We start from the raw sequence: 20,948 nt of genomic DNA on the forward strand, positions 1-20,948 counted from the left end.
TGCAAACTTGGACATATTGCCCTTGGTCCCCAACTCCAAATCATCTCTGTAAATTGTGAACAGTTGTGGGCCCAACATTGATCCCTGAGAGACACCACTAGCTACTGATTGCCAACCAGAGAAACACCCATTAATCCCCATTCTTTGCTTTCTATTAATTAACCAATCCTCTATCCATGCTACTACTTTCCCCTTAATGCCATGCATCTTTATCTTATGCAACAACCTTTTGTGTGGCACCTTGTCAAAGGCTTTCTGGAAATCCAGATATACCACATCCATTGGCTCCCCGTTATCTACCGCACTGTTAATGTCCTCAAAAAATTCCACTAAATTAGTTAGGCACGACCTGCCCTTTGTGAACCCATGCTGCGTCTGTCCAATGGGACAATTTCCATCCAGATGCCTCGCTATTTCTTCCTTGATGATAGATTTCAGCATCTTCCCTACTACCGAAGTTAAGCTCACTGGCCTATAATTACCCGCTTTCTGCCTACCTCCTTTTTTAAACAGTGGTGTCACGTTTGCTAATTTCCAATCTGCCGGGACCACCCCAGAGTCTAGTGAATTTTGGTAAATTATCACTAGTGCATTTGCAATTTCCCTAGCCATCTCTTTTAGCACTCTGGGATGCATTCCATCAGGTCCAGGAGACTTGTCTACCTTTAGCCCCATTAGCTTGCCCATCACTATCTCCTTGGTGATAACAATCCTCTCAAGGTCCTCACCTGTCATAGCCTCATTTCCATCAGTCACTGGCATGTTATTTGTGTCTTCCACTGTGAAGGCCGACCCAAAAAACCTGTTCAGTTCCTCAGCCATTTCCTCATCTCCCATTACTAAAGAGAGAGACAGCAAGTTGCCTGAGGCTTAAATGGGAAGTTGAAACTCGTGACTCAAAACCAACTGTGTAAGATCTCTGAAAAGATCAGGAATTTTAAAAGATAAATTCTAAACCCAGTGAACAAATTAATGAGTCATAAGACAAAAACTTCAGGTTTTATGACTTTACTGCAACAAACTAGAAGCAACAATGCCTAAACACTATTTTTATAGGGAACGTATCCCTTAAACTACAAATAGAATACTTTTAAGACAATCAAAAATCACACTCCATGGTTACGTCGCTGAAGTTGTAACTCAATTCTCCTGGAACCAGCCCAATGTGATTCTTCGTTCCTGTGTTTACTTCCATTCTGTTCCTTTGCCTGACTGGCAATCCTTAACCCCAGAAGTGTATTTTGCAGTGATGGTTCTCTTGATGATATTCAGGACCCGATAAACCAAGTGACTCCTCCAAATCCTGAAGTGGCGTCAGGTTTTTTTCTGCAAATCTTCATCTAATATCCTGTAAAAGGAATTTACAAATGGAAATTGAGAACAGGCAATTCTAGTTTCCATCCAACACACTCTCCCTCCATTCTCACTCTGCTGTAATATGCATCTTCCTAATTCTCTAAAGGTGCTGATTCAGGCTGACTGACAGATCCCTGCTCCCCGTCTTGGAGAGGCCTTAAAATCTCCATGCAGACTGCCAGACAGAAATATGTCTATGTTACTGAACTCAAAATGTGTGGAACATACAGACTGGATTCACTTCCTTTCTCTTCAGCTGCTGCAAGTCACCAATGTCCCCTCAGAATGAGGAAAGAAATGGAAAGATAAAGTAGACTTGGAGCGGCTGCTGCCTCTTGTGGGGCATTCCAGAACGAACGAGAGGTAATAGTCTTACGGTAAGCGGTAGCAAATTCAAAACAGCTTTAATATAAAAAAAAAAAATTTTTAAGCATACCCAATTATTTTTTTTTCAATTAAGGGGCAATTTAGTGTGACCAATCCACCTACTCTGCACATCTTTGGGTTGTGGGGGTGAAACCTACGCAGACACAGGGAGTAAGTGCAAATTCCACACAGACATTGACCCAGGGCCGGGATCGAACCCAGATCCTCAGCGCCGTAGGCAGCAGTGCTAACCACTGGGCCACAGTGCTAACCACTGGGCCACAGTGCTGTCCTATTCAAAACAGTGTTGAGGAGAAGCTGCTTCTCCCAAGGGCTGTGAATCTGTGGAATTCACTACCCCAGAGTGCGGTGGAGCTGGGACAGTGAGTAAATTTAGGGAGAAGTTAGACAGATTTTTAATCGGGTTGAAGGGTTCTGAAGAACTCTCAGGACGGTGGAGATAAGGCCAGGATGAGATCAGCGATGACCAAATGGCGGAGCAGACTCGATGGGCCAAATGGCCTAATTCTGTTCTTATATCGTATGAACTTCTGAAAGGGGGGGGGGCATTGATTTGCTCCCAGATGTTGCCCAGAGGAGGAAGTTTTAGTCTGAAACCCATTGTTTCACCTCCACATTGTGACATCACAAAGGAATTCATCCTCTAAATCAGCCAATAGGAATCCATTCGCTCCGCGGTGACGTCACTGCATTAGTGCGCACACGCCGGCGCGCGGACACGCGAGCGCCGCCCCCACCCTCTGTTCCGACTCCCCCAACACATCTTCGAGACGGTTTCCAGCAACCGGCTGATAGTTCCGGCCGTCGGTGATCGCCCCTTCCTTGACCCGGGACTGCGCATGTCTCAGGGAGAGGGAATGATGCGCATGCGTCGGAGAGCTCACTTCCCCTGACCTTACCTCTCGGGTGTTGACCAATGGGAAGACTTGGAGGACCGGAAAGACTCTGCCCCTCCGCCAATCAAAGCTCCCCCATTGTCTCGATGCGAAAGCTGCACATGGAGGTTTCTGCCGAGCAAAGCTGTTGTTCCCCCAACCCTGAATAAGCTTCACACAGACTCCTGTCTCCAACATCTGTGAGTAAAACACTTTCTTTTCTCACCCTTTCCATTTCTTTTCTCATTCTGACCTTCAATTGGTCACTTGCAGCAACTGAAGGGAAAGGAAGTGAATCCAGGGAGGGTGCAGACTCTGCAAAGCTTGGCCCAGGTCTCTCTCTCTCTCATAAAGACATTGACATCCTTTGCTCCCTCAGCTTGACACATTTATTTGTCTGGCTAAAAGGATGGTCTCTTTCCCAATGTTCACAATTAAAGGGCTGGTTTCCCCAGGAGATGACTGACATTTAAGGGGTCAGTAGACAGGCTAAATCCAACTCAGCTAATTACTTCCCTGTCGGAACACTCTCCACCATCAGCAAAGTAATGGAAGGAGTCATCAAAGGTCCTATTAAGTGGCACTTATTCTGCAATAACCTGCTCCAGCTCGCTCAGTTTGGGTTCTGCCAGGGTCTCTCAGCTGCTGACCTCATTACAGCCTTGGTTCAACCAACATCCTGGGGGTTACCATTGATCAGAAACTGGACTGGACTAGGCATATTAATACTGTAGCTACCAAGGCAGATCAAGGGCTGGGAATCCTACGGCGAGTAACATGCCTCCTGATGCCCCAAAGCCTGTCTACCAGACATCTACAAGCACAAGTCAGGAGTGTAATGGAATACACTCCACTTTGCTGGATGAGTGCAGCTCCAACAACACGCAAGAAGCCGGACTCTATCCAGACAAAGCAGCCTGATCGATTGCATCGCCTTCCACAAACATTCAAACCTTCCACCACCGACAAACAGTAGCAGTCGTGTATACCATTTACAGGATACACTGCAGTCACTCATAAAGATTCCTCAGACAGCACCTTCCAAACACACAACCACTACCATCTAGAAGGACAAGAGCAGCAGAAACCTGGGAAGCCCACCACCTGGAAGTTCTCCTACAAGTTACTCACCACCTTGACTTGGAAATATATTGCCATTCCTTCACTGCCCCTGGGGCAACATCCTGGAATTCCCTCCCTAACAGCACTGGGGATGTAGGGCAGCATGGTGGAGCAGTGGTTAGCGCTGCTGCTTCACGGCTCCGAGGTCCCAGGCTCAATCTCGGCTCTGGGTCACTGTCCGCGTGGAGTTGGCACACTCTCCCCGTGTTTGCTTGCGTTTCGCCCCCACAACCCAAAGATGTGCAGGGTAGGTAGATTCGCCACACTAAATTGCCCCTTAATTGTAAAAAATTAATTGGGTATCCTAAATTTATAAAAAAACAAATGGAAAAAAAAACAGCACAGGGGATGTACCTACACCTCAAGGACTGCAGCAGTTCAAGAAGGCAGCTCACCACTACTTCGGAAGGGCAACTGGGGATGGGCAATAAATGCTGGCCTGACCAGCATTGTCCACATCCCGTAAATTAATTTTAAAAAATTTAATATTGGACAGAGATATGTCGAGTGTTATATGGTATGTATTGTAGCTATTATTGATGGTTCTGTAATACAATACAGGTATTATTTCTACTTTTGTAAATAGTACTGTACCTACATTATATATTTCCAGTTATAGTCATTGCAGCACTGACAGAATCCATTTGGGAACTCAAGTCAATGCCGACTCTCTGTACAGCAATCCAGTCAGTCCCATTCCCCCTCAATATCCCTGTTCACCTGCAAGTTTATTTTCTTCAAGTAACTATCCTATTTTATTTTAAATTATTGATCATCTCGACTTCCACAATCCTTGTGGAAAGTGAGTTCCCTGTCATGACCACTCCATGACTGAATAAAATTCTTCCTCCGAATTTCCCTATCTCTAATCAGTAAATGTACTTGTATGGAGATTCTCTACTCTTGTACAGGTTTTAGTGAGTTTCGATTTGTTGATCAGCACCTTCAGGAAAATTGGGAGGGAAAGTAAGTGAATACAGTCTGTATATTACACACATTTTTCATCCAGTAATATCGACATATATCTGTCTGGCAGCCGGCATGACGATTTTCAGGTCTCTGTGTCCAGGACAGGAATCAGTGAGCTTGGATCTGTCAATCAGCCTGAATCAGCACCTTCAGGAGAATTGGGAGGGTGAATATTAGATACAGCAGAGTGAGAATGGAGGGAGAGTGTGTGAGATTGAGATTTAGAGCATTTCAGGGAAAGAGAGAGAAAAGAATGTTCGATAGAAACTAGAATTGTCTGTTCTGAATTTCTATCCTGTACTGACAATGATTACTATTGTAAAATCTGTTTGCAGGAAGTTCGAACAAGAGGAGTTTGAGGCCGATATCTCAAACTAAATATCACATCAAGAACTGACTGAGTCACTCAATTCTTGGGATCATCGGCCTTTGAATCTAGAAGGAGAAATGTTTGTCTATTCTGTCTGTTTCAAGAGATTTTAAACATCAGTGTGTCTGGAAAAGCACTGAAACACACACGCACACCCGTGTGAGACTGTTACAGAGCACTGACTGTGGAAAGAGCATTAACCAGTGACACAGCCTGTAAAAATACTTCACCATTCAGAGCAGGGAGAGACTGTATAGGTGTTCTGTGTGTGGACGAGGCTTCAACTGATCGTCCAACGTGGTGAGACGCAAAATGATCCGGACCATGGGGAAACCATGGAAATGTGAGGATTGTGGGAAGGGATTCAGAGCCCCGTGCGAGCTGGAAAGGCATCAACGCAGTCACACTGGAGAGAGGCCGTTCACCTGCTCTCAGTGTGAAAAGGGATTCACTGACATTAGCAGCCTGCGGAGACACAAACGAGTTCACACTGGGGAGAGGCCGTTCACCTGCTCTGACTGTGGGAAGGGATTCACTCAGTTATCCAGCCTGCAGGGACACCAGCGAGTTCACACTGGAGAGAGGCCTTTCACCTGCATTCAGTGTGAAAAGGGATTCACTGACATTGGCAACCTGCGGAGACATGAACGAGTTCACACTGGGGAGAGGCCGTTCACCTGCTCTCAGTGTGAAAAGGGATTCACTGACATTGGCAGCCTGCGGAGACACGAACGAGTTCACACTGGGGAGAGGCCGTTCACCTGCTCTGACTGTGGGAAGGGATTCACTCAGTTATCCAGCCTGCAGGGACACCAGCGAGTTCACACTGGAGAAAGGCCTTTCACCTGCTCTCAGTGTGAAAAGGGATTCACTGACATTGGCAACCTGCGGAGACATGAACGAGTTCATACTGGGGAGAGGCCGTTCACCTGCTCTCAGTGTGAAAAGGGATTCACTGACATTGGCAACCTGCGGAGACATAAACAAGTTCACACTGGGGAGAGGCCGTTCACCTGCTCTGACTGTGGGAAGGGATTCACTCAGTTATCCAGCCTGCAGGGACACCAGCGAGTTCACACTGGAGAGAGGCCTTTCACCTGCTCTCAGTGTGAAAAGGGATTCACTGACATTGGCAGCCTGCGGAGACACGAACGAGTTCACACCGGGGAGAGGCCATTCACCTGCTCTCAGTGTGAAAAGGGATTCACTGACATTGGCATCCTGCGGAGACATGAACAAGTTCACACTGGAGAGAGGCCGTTCATCTGCTCTGACTGTGGGAAGGGATTCACTCGGTTATCCAGCCTGCAGGGACACAAGCGAGTTCACACTGGAGAGAAGCCTTTCACCTGCTCTCAGTGTGAAAAGGGATTCACTGACATTGGCAGCCTGCGGAGACACGAACGAGTTCACACTGGAGAGAGGCCTTTCACCTGCCCTCAGTGTGAAAAGGAATTCACGCAAATTGGCAACCTGCAGAGACACGAACGAGTTCACACCGGGGAGAGGCCATTCACCTGCTCTCAGTGTGAAAAGGGATTCACTGACATTGGCAGCCTGCGGATACACAAACGAGTTCACACCGGGGAGAGGCCATTCACCTGCTCTCAGTGTGAAAAGGAATTCACGCAAATTGGCAGCCTGCGGAGACACGAACGAGTTCACACTGGAGAGAGACCATTCACCTGCTCTGACTGTGGGAAGGGATTCACTCGGATATCCAGCCTGCAGACACACCAGCGAGTTCACACTGGGGAGAGGCCGTTCATCTGCACTGTGTGTGATATGGGATTCACTCAATTATCCAGCCTGCTGAAACACAATGTCACTCACACCAAGAGCAGGCCCTTTGAATGCTCTGACTGCAGGAAGGGTTTCAAAAGCTCACAGCTACTGATGTCCCACCAGCGCGTTCACACTGAGGAGAGACCGTTCAGCTGCTCTCACTGCACAAAGAGCTTTAGATCCTCATCCAACCTGATGAAACACGAGCGAGGTCACACCGGGGAGAGCCCGTTCACCTCTCCGACTGGGAAAAGATTCACTCGGTCATCACTTGCTGAGCCACAATGTCACTCACAGCAATGAGAGATCCTTGAAATGCTCTGACTATGGGAGTGGGATTACAAGCTCTAGGGTACTGATGTCCCACCAGCGCATTCACACTGAGGAGAAACTGTTCAGCTGCTCTCACTGCACAAAGTGGTTTCAAACATCATCCACATTGCGGAGTGTAGAAGCCAAGTATTTCAAATACAACTAGTATAGGTAAAAGATAGCTGGTTAAGCATAAATGTTGAGCCCCAGTTTTTAATACCCATTTATACAGCATAATTCATTTTTACTGAAGTCCGTTGTTCTGGCAAATGCATATTTTCAAAGACAGTGTGACATTAAAACAGCAAGATAATTTGACATTGCTTGTGCTAATTGTCAAGGACAGGGACTGAATACACAGCAACATTGTTCACAATGCAGATAACAGCTGGGTCAGAAAAGCTGATGTTGCACATTGAAGATGGACGGCTTGCCATCAAACCAAATGTGTTTGAGTCTAACCCAAACCAATTAGGATTATATTGGGGTGTAATTAGACGACTTAAGACAGATATGAAAGTGTATAACTAAAACGTTTCTCCCCGCCATTTTGGGTTTTGTTGTCTTTGTGAGTATTGTCTTTGTAGGTTTGGTTTTAGTGTTTAGTTTAGTCAGTTTTGTCCTTTATAGTCTCCATTTTAGAGATGTCTTTTGGGGGTTGTCAGTTTAACAGTCTGTGTCAGTGATGTTAGTCCACTTTTGACTTTGAGTTTTGCTGAAGATTAGCTTTCTCCCTCTCTTCATGTTTCATTGCCAGACTTTGACCTTTTAAAAGTTACTTTCGAGCTGTCTGCCTAAGCAAAGAAAGATAATGTCTGTAATTCTCTGAAAGCTTCGAATTGTCTACGAATTGCCTTTTAAATGACTTTCAAATTGTAATCAAGCGACTACAAATAAAACAATTCTTTTTGGCACCTGAGGAGTTTATACTGCAAATTTCTGCTGAGTTCCAGTATTCGCAAAGTGCTACTGATAACCGAATAGCAGAGATGATATAAATTCCTTCAACTATACACAGTCGAATAATACAAGGAATCGAACAACTTAACACAGTCTACAAATAGTACAAATCTTATAACTTGTCGTATTGCGCCAGGACTTGATTCATCAACTAAGCTTCCCCCAAACTTGGCGTAGTTCGACAGGTTAAGATCCCATAAATTATAGATTCCTTCACGGAGACACCAGCGAGTTCACACTGGAAAGAAGCCATTCACCTGCTCTCACTGTGGGGAGGGATTCACTCAGTCGTCCAACATGCTGAGACACCAAAGGGTTCACAAGTAATGTCGGGTTGGATTCTGCTGTTATTCCTGCTGTTAATCACATCCAGGACTGAACCTGGAGTGGGTGGATGGGTTTGCCTCCTCTTCAAATCCCTCCCCGGGCCTACTTTCTGGCGCGGCCGGCCCCTGAACACCGACTCCATCTTTAGTCGGGGGCGGCGCGCTAAAGAAGTCCCCCGCGCATGCACAGGATGGCGCGGCCCAACTGCGCATGCGCAGGATTGAGCTGGCCCAACTGCGCATGCGTGGGTTGGCGTGGCGCCCATTTGGCACCGCAAAAGGAGGCTGGAGCAGCGTGAACTGCTCGAGCGCCGTGCTGGCCCCTATGGGGGCCAGAATCGTACGTAACCGGGCCCGGTTTGCGACGGCATTCATGATGGCGCGAACTCTTGGGCCCAATATTGGAGAATCGCCCCCAAGGTGTTCTGCATTACCCTTGCTTGTTGCGAAGGCTTTGCTACATTTTGTGAATGTTTCTGTTGAGGCTGCAAAACATTTTCATTACTAGATGTATTTGTAGAACAACGGTTTATTCATTACGAGGGCTTTTATGCAACTTTTCTTGAAACAGTGTTAGATTCGTACACATATTAAGTTGCTGTACAGCAATTCTCATTTTTAAAAATATATATATTTTATTCAAGATTTTTTGGCCAAACATAACAGTACGCAGTGTTTCTTTTAAACAACAATAAAGCAATATAAATAACAGTGACCAGTTTTAAACAAATAAATAAATAATATATAAACAGAAACAAAAACAAAACTAAATGGCAACTGCCTTGTCAAAAATAAATACTCTCCAAAGATACAATCCAACAGTCCAATATACTTTACCTATAACAAATGTCTATACATATACAATAGCATCCCTGAGAGTCCGTCCGGTTCCTCTCCGCCCCCCCCCCTCCCCCCTGGGTTGCTGCTGTTGTCTTCTTCTTTTCCATTCCCTCTATCTTTCTGTGAGGTAGTCGACGAACGGTTGCCACCGCCTGGTGAACCCTTGAGCCGAACCCCTTAATACGAACTTAATCCGTTCTAACTTTATAAACCCTGCCATGTCGTTTATCCAGGTCTCCACACCCGGGGGCTTGGCTTCCTTCCACATTAACAATATCCTGCGCCGGGCTACTAGGGACGCAAAGGCCAAAACATCGGCCTCTCTCGCCTCCTGCACTTCCGGCTCTTCTGCAACCCCGAATATAGCCTACCACCAGCTTGGTTCGACCTGGAACCCCACCACCTTCGAAAGCACCTTTGCCACCCCCACGCAGAACCCCTGTAGTGCCGGGCATGACCAGAACATGTGAGTGTGATTCGCTGGGCTTCTCGAGCATCTCCCACACCTATCCTCTGCCACAAAAAATTTACTGAGCCGTGCTCCAGTCATATGCGCCCTGTGAAAAACCTTAAATTGTATCAGGCTTAGCCTGGCACACGAGGACGACGAGTTTACCCTACGTAGGGCATCAGCCCACAGCCCCTCCTCAATCTCCTCCCCCAGCTCTTCTTCCCATTTCCCTTTCAGCTCATCTACCATGATCTCCCCCTCGTCCCTCATTTCCCTATATATGTCCGACACCTTACCATCCCCCACCCATGTCTCTGAGATCACTCTATCCTGCACCTCCTGCGTCGGGAGCTGCGGGAATTCCCTCACCTGTTGCCTCGCAAAAGCCCTCAGTTGCATATACCGAAATGCATTCCCTTGGGGCAACCCATATTTTTCCGTCAGCGCTCCCAGACTCGCAAACGTCCCATTCACGAACAGATCTCTCAATTGTGCTACCCCTGCTCTTTGCCATGCTCCAAATCCCCCATCCATTCTCCCCGGAACAAACCGATGGTTATTTCTTATCGGGGACCGCACCGAAGCTCCTGTCTTTCCCCTATGCCGTCTCCACTGCCCCCAAATTTTCAATGTAGCCACCACCCCCGGGCTTGTGGTGTATTTCTTCGGTGAGAACGGCAACGGTTCCGTCACCATTGCTTGTAGGCTAGTCCCCCTGCAGGACGCCCTCTCCAATCTCTTCCACGCCGCTCCCTCCCCTTCTCCCATCCACTTACACACCATTGAAATATTGGCGGCCCAGTAGTACTCACTTAGGCTCGGTAGTGCCAGCCCCCCCCTGTCCCTACTACGCTGCAAAAACCCCCTCCTCACTCTCGGGGTCTTCCCGGCCCACACAAAACTCATAATACTCTTCTCGATTCTTTTGAAAAAAGCCTTCGTGACCACCACCGGGAGGCACTGAAACACAAAAAGGAATCTCAGGAGGACCACCATTTTAACCGCCTGCACCCTACCTGCCAGTGACAGGGACACCATGTCCCATCTCTTAAAGTCCTCCTCCATCTGTTCCACCAACTGCGTTAAATTAAGCATCTGTAATGTACCCCAATTCTTGGCTATCTGGATCCCCAAGTACCGGAAGTCCCTTGTTACCTTCCTTAACGGTAAATCCTCTATTTCTCTGCTCTGCTCCCCTGGATGCACCACAAACAACTCACTTTTCCCCATGTTCAATTTATACCCTGAAAAATCCCCAAACTCCCCAAGTATCCGCATTATCTCTGGCATCCCCTCCGCCGGGTCCGCCACATATAACAACAAATCATCCGCATACAGAGATACCCGGTGTTCTTCTCCTCCCCTGAGTACTCCCCTCCACTTCCTGGAACCCCTCAATGCTATGGCCAGGGCTCAATCGCCAGTGCAAACAATAACGGGGACAGAGGACATCCCTGCCTCGTCCCTCTATGGAGCCGAAAATAATCAGACCCCCGTCCATTCGTGACCACGCTCGCCATCGGGGCCCTATACAGCAACTGTACCCATCTGATATACCCATCTCCAAAGCCAAATCTCCTCAGCACCTCCCACAAATAATCCCACTCCACTCTATCAAATGCTTTCTCAGCATCCATCGCCACCACTATCTCCGCTTCCCCCTCTGGTGGGGGCATCATCATTACCCCTAGCAGCCTCCGTATATTTGTATTCAGCTGTCTCCCCTTCAAAAACCCAGTTTGGTCCTCATGAACCACCCCCGGGACACAATCCTCTATCCTCGTTGCCATTACCTTGGGCAGAATCTTAGCGTCCACATTAAGGAGGGAAATGGGCCTATAGGACCCGCATTGCAGCGGGTCTTTTTCCTTCTTTAGGAGGAGCGATATCGTTGCCTCTGATATAGTCGGGGGCAGCTGCCCCCTTTCCCTAGCCTCATTAAAGGTTCTCATCAGTAGCGGGGCCAGCAAGTCCATATATTTCCTATAGAATTCCACAGGGAATCCGTCTGGTCCCGGGGCCTTCCCCGCCTGCATGCTCCCAATCACTTTCACTACTTCCTCCGTCTCAATCTGTGCTCCCAGTCCTGCCCTCTCCTGGTCCTCCACCTTTGGAAATTCCAGCTGATCCAGAAAGCACATCATTTTCTCCTTCCCATCCGGGGGCTGAGCTTCATATAATCTTTCATAAAATGCCTTGAACACTCCATTCACTCTCTCCGCTCCCCGCTCCATCTCTCCCTCCTCATCTCTCACCCCCCCTATCTCCCTCGCTGCTCCCCTTTTCCTCAGTTGGTGGGCCAGCAACCTGCTCGCCTTCTCCCCATATTCGTACTGTACACCCTGTGCCTTCCTCCATTGTGCCTCTGCATTACCCGTAGTCAACAAGTCAAATTCTACATGTAGCCTTTGCCTTTCCCTGTACAGTCCCTCCTCCGGTGCCTCCGCATATTGTCTGTCCACCCTCAGAAGTTCTTTCAACAACCGCTCCCTTTCCCTACCCTCCTGCTTTCCTTTATGTGCCCTAATAGATATCAGCTCCCCACGAACCACTGCCTTCAGCGCCTCCCAGACCATTCCCACCTGAACCTCCCCATTATCATTGAGTTCCAAGTACCTTTCAATACACCCCCTCACCCTTAAACACACACCCTCGTCTGCCAATAATCCCATGTCCATTCTCCAGGGTGGATGCTGTTCTTTTTCCTCCCTTATCTCCAGGTCCACCCAATGTGGAGCGTGATCCAAGATAGCTATAGCCGTGTACTCCGTCCCCGTCACCTTCGGGATCAGTGCCCTTCCCAAAACAAAAAAGTCTATCCGTGAATAAACTTTGTGGACATAGGAGAAAAACGAAAACTCCTTACTCCTAGGTCTACTAAATCTCCAGGGGTCTACTCCTCCCATCTGCTCCATAAAGTCCTTGAGCACCCTAGCTGCAGCCGGCCTCCTTCCGGTCCTGGACCTCGATCTGTCCAGCCCTGGGTCCAGCACCGTATTAAAATCTCCACCCATTACTAACTTCCCCACCTCTAGGTCCGGGATACGTCCTAACATTCGCCTCATAAAGTTGGCATCATCCCAGTTCGGGGCATATACGTTCACTAAGACCACCGCCTCCCCTTGCAATTTGCCACTCACCATCACGTATCTGCCCCCACTATCCGCCACTATGGTCTTTGCCTCAAACATTACCCGCTTCCCCACTAATATAGCCACCTCCCTGTTTTTTGCGTCTAGCCCCGAATGAAACACCTGTCCCACCCATCCTTTGCGTAGTCTGACCTGGTCTATCAGTTTCAGATGAGTCTCCTGCAGCATAACCACATCTGCCTTAAGTTTCTTTAGGTGTGCGAGTACCCGTGCCCTCTTTATCGGCCCGTTCAGCCCTCTCACATTCCACGTGATCAGCCGGGTTGGGGGGCTCTTTACCCCCTCCCCCTTTGACCACTAGCCATCTCCTTTTTCAATCCAGCTCCTCACCCGGTTCCCACGTAGCCGTATCTCCCCCCAACGGCGCCCACCCGCCCCGACCACCCCACCCCATACCAGCTCCCCCTTCTCCCCAGCAGCAGCAACCCAGTTACCCCCCCCCCCCCCCGCTTGATCCCTCACTAGCGTAATTGCACCCCCCATGTTGCTCCCAGAAGTCAGCAAACTCTGGCCGACCTCGGCTTCCCTCCGTGACCTCGGCACCCACTGTGCGAGGGCCCCCTCCTTCCTGCTTCCCTGTTCCCGCCATGATTACCATAGCGCGGGAACAAAGCCCGCACTTCCCATTTGGCCCCGCCCCCAATGGCCGGCGCCCCCAGCTCCTCATCCTCCCTCCCCAACTCCTCATCCTCCCTCCCCCCCCCCCCCCCCCCCACGACATGGGGAAGAGGGAAAAGTTACAGGGTCGCAGGATTAACAACTTGGGAAATCATCTCTTCCCCCTTTTTCCCCCCTTCATCCCACATAATCACCCCAAACGTTCTTTTTCTAGCCCGCTTATTCCAGTTTCACCTCGACAATAAATGTCCACGCCTCTTCTGCCGTTTCAAAGTTGTGGTGTTTCCCTTGATGTGTGACCCACAGTCTTGCCGGCTGCAGCATTCCAAATTTAACCTTCCTTTTGTGCAGCACCGCCTTGGCCCGATTAAAGCTTGCCCACCTTCTCTCCACCTCCGCACTCCAATCTTGATATACGCGGATCACCGCGTTCTCCCACCTACTGCTCCGAGTTTTCTTTCCCCATCTGAGGACCATCTCTCTGTCCTTATATCGGAAAAATCTCACCACTATGGCTCGAGGAATTTCTCCAGCCCTCGGTCTTCACGCCATAACCCGATAGGCTCCCTCCACCTCCAACGGGCCCGTCGGGGCCTCCGATCCAATTAACGAGTGCAGCAACGTGCTCACGTATGCCCCGACGTCCGCCCCTTCTGCACCTTCGGGAAGACCAAGAATCCTTAAATTCTTCCTCCTCGCATTATTCTCCAGCACCTCCAGCCTTTCCACACACCTTTTGTGTTGTGCCTCGTGCATCTCTGTCTTCACCACCAGGCCCTGTATTTCGTCCTCATTCTCAGCAGCCTTTGCCTTCACGACCCGAAGCTCCTGCTCCTGGGTCTTTTGCTCCTCCTTTAGCCCTTCAATCGCCTGTAATATCGGGGCCAACAGCTCCTTCTTCATCTCCTTTTTAAGTTCTTCCACGCACCGCCGCAGGAACTCTTGTTGGTCAGGGCCCCATATTAAACTGCCTCCTTCCGACGCCATCTTGCTTTGTGCCTGCCTTCCTGGCCGCTGCTCTAGAGGATCCACCACAATCCGGCCACTTTCCTCTCCTTTTTCCATCCGTGTCCAGGGGGGATTCCCTTCTGGTTTACCGCACAGTGTTTTTAGCCGGTAAAATTGCCGGTGGGGCTCCTATTAAGAGCCCAAAAGTCCGTTCCACCGGGAGCTGCCGAAACATGCGACTTAGCTGGTCATCGCCGCACCCGGAAGACCAATTCTCATATTTTTATCTGAAACAATGACTTTGCCTTGTGGATATTCCATTTTCTGTCTGTATGTATACTGAATTTAAAGAATTATACTGCATTGATTCTTCAAGGTACCAATAAATCAGTGAAGCAATAAATTTGTAATCGATTAATGAGCCTCTTCCTTTGACCTAATGGAACCTTTAATTTTTCTTGTTAGCCACGGTTGCATCACTTTTCCTCTTGGATTTTTGTTTCTTAAAGGAATCTATATTTTATGTAAATATGTGATAATTCCTTAAATGCGATTGTATCATTACACATTTTATTGTAAGTTCCTAATCAACTGCAGACAACTTGCCCCTCATCGCTTGACAGTTTCCTTCTGAGACAGAACCATGTAACCACCAAAGCCTATCTTCATCTAAACCTGCATTCTTTGGGGTTCCAAACAGAAACAGGAACTATCTGTCATCTACCTTCCAAACACCCTTTCACTCTGTGATCCTTGTGAAATTTGAAGCCAAGTATTTGCCACAAGGCTCAAGAGCATCAGCCCACTGGAGGCAAAGTCGTGAGACCGGCCAGTCCAGCAGAACGAAACCTCCGACCCTCCCCATTGACCAACTGACAGAATGAACACACTGCTGTTCTGGGTGTAATTGAGAGTAGCAACAATAACAGCAGAATCCAACCCCTGTAATCACTTGTGACCTTGTTGGTGTCTCAGCAGGTACAAGGAAACACAGAATCCCTTCCCACATTGAGTGCAGGTGAATGCTCACTCCCCGGGGTGAACTGGCTGATGTCTCCGCAGGGTGGATAAATGTCTGAATCCCTTCCCACACTCAGAGCAGGTGAACGGCTTCTCCTCCGTGTGAACTCGCCGGTGGAACGTCAAGCTGGCTGATTGATTGAATCTCTTCCCACACTGAGAGCAGTTCAATGGCCTCTCCCCAGTGTGAACCCTCTGGTGTGTCTGCAGGGTGAATGATTGACTGAAACTTCCCCCACAAAGAGCAGCTGAATGGCCTCTCCCAGTGTGAATGCGCCGATGAGCTTCCAGTGCAGATGGGGCTTTGAATCCCTTCCCACAGCCCCGGCATTTCCACTGTTTCTCCATGTTTCGGGTCTCCTTGGGTTTCTCCAGGTTAGACAATTGAAGCCTTACTCGTACAGAGAACATGTGTACAGTCCCTCCCCGCTGTGAAGCTCTGTAACTGGTTGAAGCTTTTTCCACAATCAGTGCTCTGGAACACTCTCACTCGGGTGTGTGTGACCCAAAGAATCAAGTGACTGTCAGATCAAGATGTGATGTTTGGGATTTCTGTCTGTAATCCCTCCTTTTCTAATATCCTGGAAAAACAATTTACAAAATACATCACTTGTCAGTGCAGGATAGAAACTCAGAACAGACAGTTCTAGTTTCCATGGAACATTCTTTCCTCTCTCATTCCCCAAAAGCCTTAAATCTCCATCCCACACACTCTCCCTCCATTCACTGTATCTAATATTCACCCTCCCAATTCTCCTGAAGGTGCTGATTCAGGCTGTTTGACAGATCCATGCTCATTGCTTTATAATAATAATCTTTATTGCCACAAGTAGGCTTACATTAACATTGCAATGAAATAACTGTGAAAAGCCCTGAGTCGCCACATTCCGGCGCCTGTTCGGATAGACAGAGAGAGAATTCAGAATGTCCAAATTACTGAGGGGCTGGTTTAGCACAGTGGGCTAAAGAGCTGGCTTGTCAAGCCGAATAAGGCCAGCAGCGCGGGTTCAATTCCCATACCAGCCTCTCTGAACAGGTGCTGGAATGTGGCGACTAGGTGCTTTTCACAGTAACTTAATTTGAAGCCTACTTGTGACAAGCAATTTTCATTTCATTTTTCATTTCACCTAACAGCATGTCTTTCAGGACTTGTGGGAGGAAACCGGAGCACCTGGAGGAAACCCACGCAGACACAGGGAGAATGTGCAGACTCCGCACAGCCAGTGACGCAAGTGGGAATCAAACCTGGGACTCTGGAGCTGTGAAGCAACAGTGCTAATTACTATGCTATCATGCGCTTGAAGACAGAACAAATAGGAGCTGCATTTGGCCCATCAAGCCTGCTCAACCATTCGATGAGATAATTGGCCCCTCTACCTCAGCATCGTTTTCCCAGGTTCTAACCCTACAGGAGGCCAATAGATCTGCAACTCATTCCCTCAGGCCTGACCCTCGTACAATCTACCTGGATGAGGGAGGCAGAGCTACCCCCTTAATCCAGGGGCCTTTGTGACATAAACACATCAGCCCAAGTGTGGGTCGGGGACAGGAGACCTTTCAGGCGCCCGCCGGGCCAAGCACATTGGAACCACCCAGGGGTTCGGCCCAAAAGCCTGGTCCCACTGTCTGTGCGGCGTCTGCACTTTCTCCCCGTGTCAAGCTGAGGGAGCAAAGGATGTCAATGTCTTTAAGAGAGAGAGAGAGAGAGATCATGGCCAATCTTTCCAGAGTCTGCACCCTCCCTGGATTCACTTCCTTTCCCTTCAGTTGCTGCAAGTGACCAATTGAAGGTGAGAATGAGAAAAGAAATGGGAAGGGGAGAAAAGAAAGTGTTTTACTCCCAGTTGGAGTCAGGAGTAGGTTTCAGTCTGTGTGAAGCGCAATCTTCATTTGCCCAAAGTCCGCGATCTGATTGGCTGGAGGACCAAAGCCCTTCCGGTCCTCCAAATCTTTTCATTGGTTCATACGTCAGCAGGAAGGTCAGGGGGTGGGCCCTCCGCACATGCGCATTCCCGGGCCGGGCCGGGCCGGGCCGGTCACTGACTGGGTTGCTCCCCCGTCAGACCCGCAGCACCGACCGGCGACACCGAGCAGGGAGTCCCGAGGCTCTCGGCAGCTTGACCAGGCTGCACGGAAAGACTTGAAGCGGCTCCCTGACTCCCTGTCGGAAGGGAAGCCGCGCACCTCCCGCCAGACACCCGCAAATGTCAATATTTTTATTACTTTTCTTTTCACCATTTTTCAAACACTGAAAGCAGCAGAAAAACTGGCGGGAAATGGGCCCAGAGAACAAGAGATATTGCCGCAGAAATACAACCAGACATTGAGAATTCATTCAGAACAGGATATCTGAGGGAGCACAGCCTCCAGATCAAATGTCAGCAATTCAACCACCAGTCACCATGTTCACACAGTGAGTGGGGAAAGAGGGTTAGATTCTATAAAAACAGGAGGATAACAATGCAGCTCACACACCCCAAAGTATTGGCAAACTGACTAACAACATAGTCAACTTGAAATGGATAAATTGAATTTGTTCATGGAAAGCCCAGGAGGATCAAGCCAATAAATTTGATGTGGAGATGCCGGCGTTGGACTGGGGTGAGCACAGTAAGAAGCCTTACAACACCAGGTTAAAATCCAACAGGTTTGTTTCAAATCACTAGCTTTCGGAGCACTGCTCCTTCCTCGGGTGAATGCAGAGGTAGGTTCCAGAAACATATAACGAAAGAGAAAATGCTGAAAAATCTCAGCAGGTCTGGCACCATCTGTTGGGAGAGAAAAGCTTTGACGAAGAGTCATTGGACTCAATACGTTAGTTCTTTTCTCTCCCCACAAATGCTGCCAGACATGCTGAGATTATCCAGCATTTTCTCTTTTGTTTCAGATTCCAGCATCCGCAGTTAGTTGCTTTTATCCAGAAACATATATATCGACAAAGTCAACGATGCAAGACGGTACTTTGAATGCGAGTCTTTGCAGGTAATTAAGTCTTCACAGGTCCAAACAGAGCAACTGGAGAGAGGGATAATCACAGGTTAAAGAGGTGTGAATTGTCTCAAGCCAGGACAGTTGATAGGATTTTGCAAGCTGATTCAAAACAATCCTTGTGTTGTAAGACTTCTTACAATAAAATTGAAACTTCTGAATTTGAGGTTGGGGTCTCATACGTTACAGAATGGGGAGGGCAAATTTAAAAAAAATAAGACATTATTAGCTGTACAAAATTACCGGAGAGCAGCCACTTGTAGAAAAATCAACATCAGAGCAGTGGGATTCAGCCAAAAAGGAAATAGACAATGCACATGGCGACACGGTAGCACAGTGGTTGGCACTGTTGTTTCACAGCTCCAGGGTCCCAGGTTATATTCCCGGCTTGGGTCACTGTCTGTGTGGAGTTTGCACGTTCTCCCTGTGTCTGCGTAGGTGTCCTCCAGGTGCTCGTGTTTCCTCCCACAGTCCAAAGATGTGCAGGTTAGGTGGATTGGCCATGCTAAATTGCTCTTAGTGTCCAAAAAGGTTAGGTGGGGTTGATGTGGATAGGGGGGAGGTGTGGGCCTCAGTGGAGTGCTCTTTCCAAGGGATGTTGCAGACTCGATGTGCCAAATGGCCTCCTGCAATGTAAATTCTATGTTCCCATGATAGGGAAGGGTGGGAGCAATAAGTCCAGGGAACCCTGGATGTAAGGGATATCTAGGGTTGGATAAAGAATTAAAGGTGAGTCTTATCACAGATACCGAGGGTTCAAAGTGGAAGTCTTAGAGGAACATGGAAAGTGCAAAGGATTACTTAAGAAAGGAATTAGGAGAGCAAAGAGGGAGCTTGGAAAAGCACTGTCGGGTAAAATAAAGGAAAATCCAACAATGTTTTCTAAGTATATTTGGGGCAGGAGGTTGACCAGGGTAAGAGTACGGACCAATGAGTCAATGTGTGCATGGAAGTGGAAGATACAGGTGAGGTTTTAAATGTATACTTCATATCTGTTTTCACTACGGAGAAGGATGATGTAGGTATAGAAATCACGGAGGCACATGGTGATTTGCTTGAACAACTTGACATTGAGAGGGAGAAGGTATGAACAGTTTCACCAGGTCTGAAAGTGGATAAATACCCAGAGCCACATGAGATGTATCCCAGGCTACTGTGGAAGGCAAAGAAGGAGATTGCAGAGGCTCTGACAAACATTTTCAAATCTTCTCTGGCCACAGGAGAGGTGCCTGAGGACTGGAAGACAGCTAATGTGGTGCCATTATTCAAGAAGGCAAGTAGGGACAAACCAGGAAATTACAAGCCAGTGAGTCTAACTTCACTGCCAGGGAAACTACTGAAAAACATTCTGAGGGACAGAATTAATCTCCACTTGGAGGGGCAAGGATTAAACAAGGGAGAGCATGTCTCACAAATGTGATTGAATTTTTTGAGAAAGTGACTAGGTGTGTAGATGTAGGTAGTGTGGTTCATGTAGTCTACATGGACTTTAGTAAGGCTTTAGACAAACTCACGTGGAAGGCTGATGCAGAAGGTAAGAGTCCATGGGATCCAGGGCAATTTGGCAAACTGGATCCAAAACTGGCTTAGTGACAGGAGGCAGAGGGTGATGTTTGAAGGTTGTTTTTGTGCCTGGAAGCCTGTGTCCAGTGGTATTCTGCAGGGATCAGTGCTGGGGCACTTCTTTGTTGTACACATTAATGATCTGGATGTGAATGTAGGAGGTAGATTAGGAAGTTCACAGATGACACAAAAATTGGTGGTGTGGTAAATGGTGAGGAACAAGGCCTTAGATTACAGGACAATATGGATAGGCTGGCTAGATGGGCAGAAGAGGGGGCAGCAGGATGGTGCAATGGTTAGCACTGGCACCTCCCGACGCTGAGGACCCAGGTTCAATCCCGGCCCGGGTCACTGTCCGTGTAGAGTTTTAACTTTCTCCCCGTGTCTGCGTGGGTCTCACCCTCACAACCCAAAAGATGTGCAGGGTAGCTGGATTGGCCACGCTTAATTGCCCCTTAATTGTAAAAAGAATAATTGGGTACTCTAAATTTATTTTTAAAAAGATGTACAGAAGAGTGGCAAATGGAATTTAAGCAAGAAAAGTGTGACGTTGTGCATTTTGGTTGGACTAACGAGGCAAGGGAATATACAATGAATGGTCGGACCCTGTGAAGTACAGAAGAGCAAAGTGATTTGGTGTGCATATCCACAGATCTCTGAAGGCAGCAGGACAGGTGGATAAGCTGGTTAAGGCCAATAGGAATATTGCCTTTATTAACCGAGGCATTGAATATCAGAGCAGGGAGGTTATGCTGGAGCTGTATAAAATGCTGGTTAAACCCCAGCTGGAGTACTGTGCAGTTCTGCTCGCCACACTATAGGAAGGAAGTGTTTACACTGGTGAGGTTGCAGAGGAGATTCACTCGGACGTTGCCTGGGCTGGAGTGTTTCAGCTATGAAGAGAGA

The 20,948-nt window shown here is 48.2% G+C and overlaps 1 protein-coding gene and 1 long non-coding RNA gene across 2 annotated transcripts in view; one reads left to right on the top strand and one right to left on the bottom strand.

Annotated features, from left to right (window-relative positions):
• Positions 1–992: 992 nt before the first annotated feature.
• LOC140422204 (uncharacterized) lies at positions 993–2,616 on the bottom strand. Its single transcript, XR_011947305.1, has 2 exons — positions 2,481–2,616; positions 993–1,348 (listed from the first exon to the last, which is right to left on the bottom strand). It is a non-coding gene; the product is annotated as an uncharacterized lncRNA (long non-coding RNA).
• Positions 2,617–2,691: 75 nt separating this feature from the next.
• Positions 2,692–20,948, top strand: part of LOC140418002 (uncharacterized) — a 206,408-nt gene continuing 188,151 nt past the window's right edge. Inside the window, exons 1-2 of the mRNA XM_072501432.1 lie at positions 2,692–2,818; positions 5,045–7,166. Coding sequence (XP_072357533.1) covers positions 5,392–7,166 — 1,775 coding nt within the window. The 5' untranslated portion in view covers positions 2,692–2,818; positions 5,045–5,391. The remainder of the gene's footprint in view (positions 2,819–5,044; positions 7,167–20,948) is intronic.

Source organism: Scyliorhinus torazame, chromosome 5 (genome assembly GCF_047496885.1).
Source record: "Scyliorhinus torazame isolate Kashiwa2021f chromosome 5, sScyTor2.1, whole genome shotgun sequence".
NCBI lineage: Eukaryota > Metazoa > Chordata > Chondrichthyes > Carcharhiniformes > Scyliorhinidae > Scyliorhinus > Scyliorhinus torazame.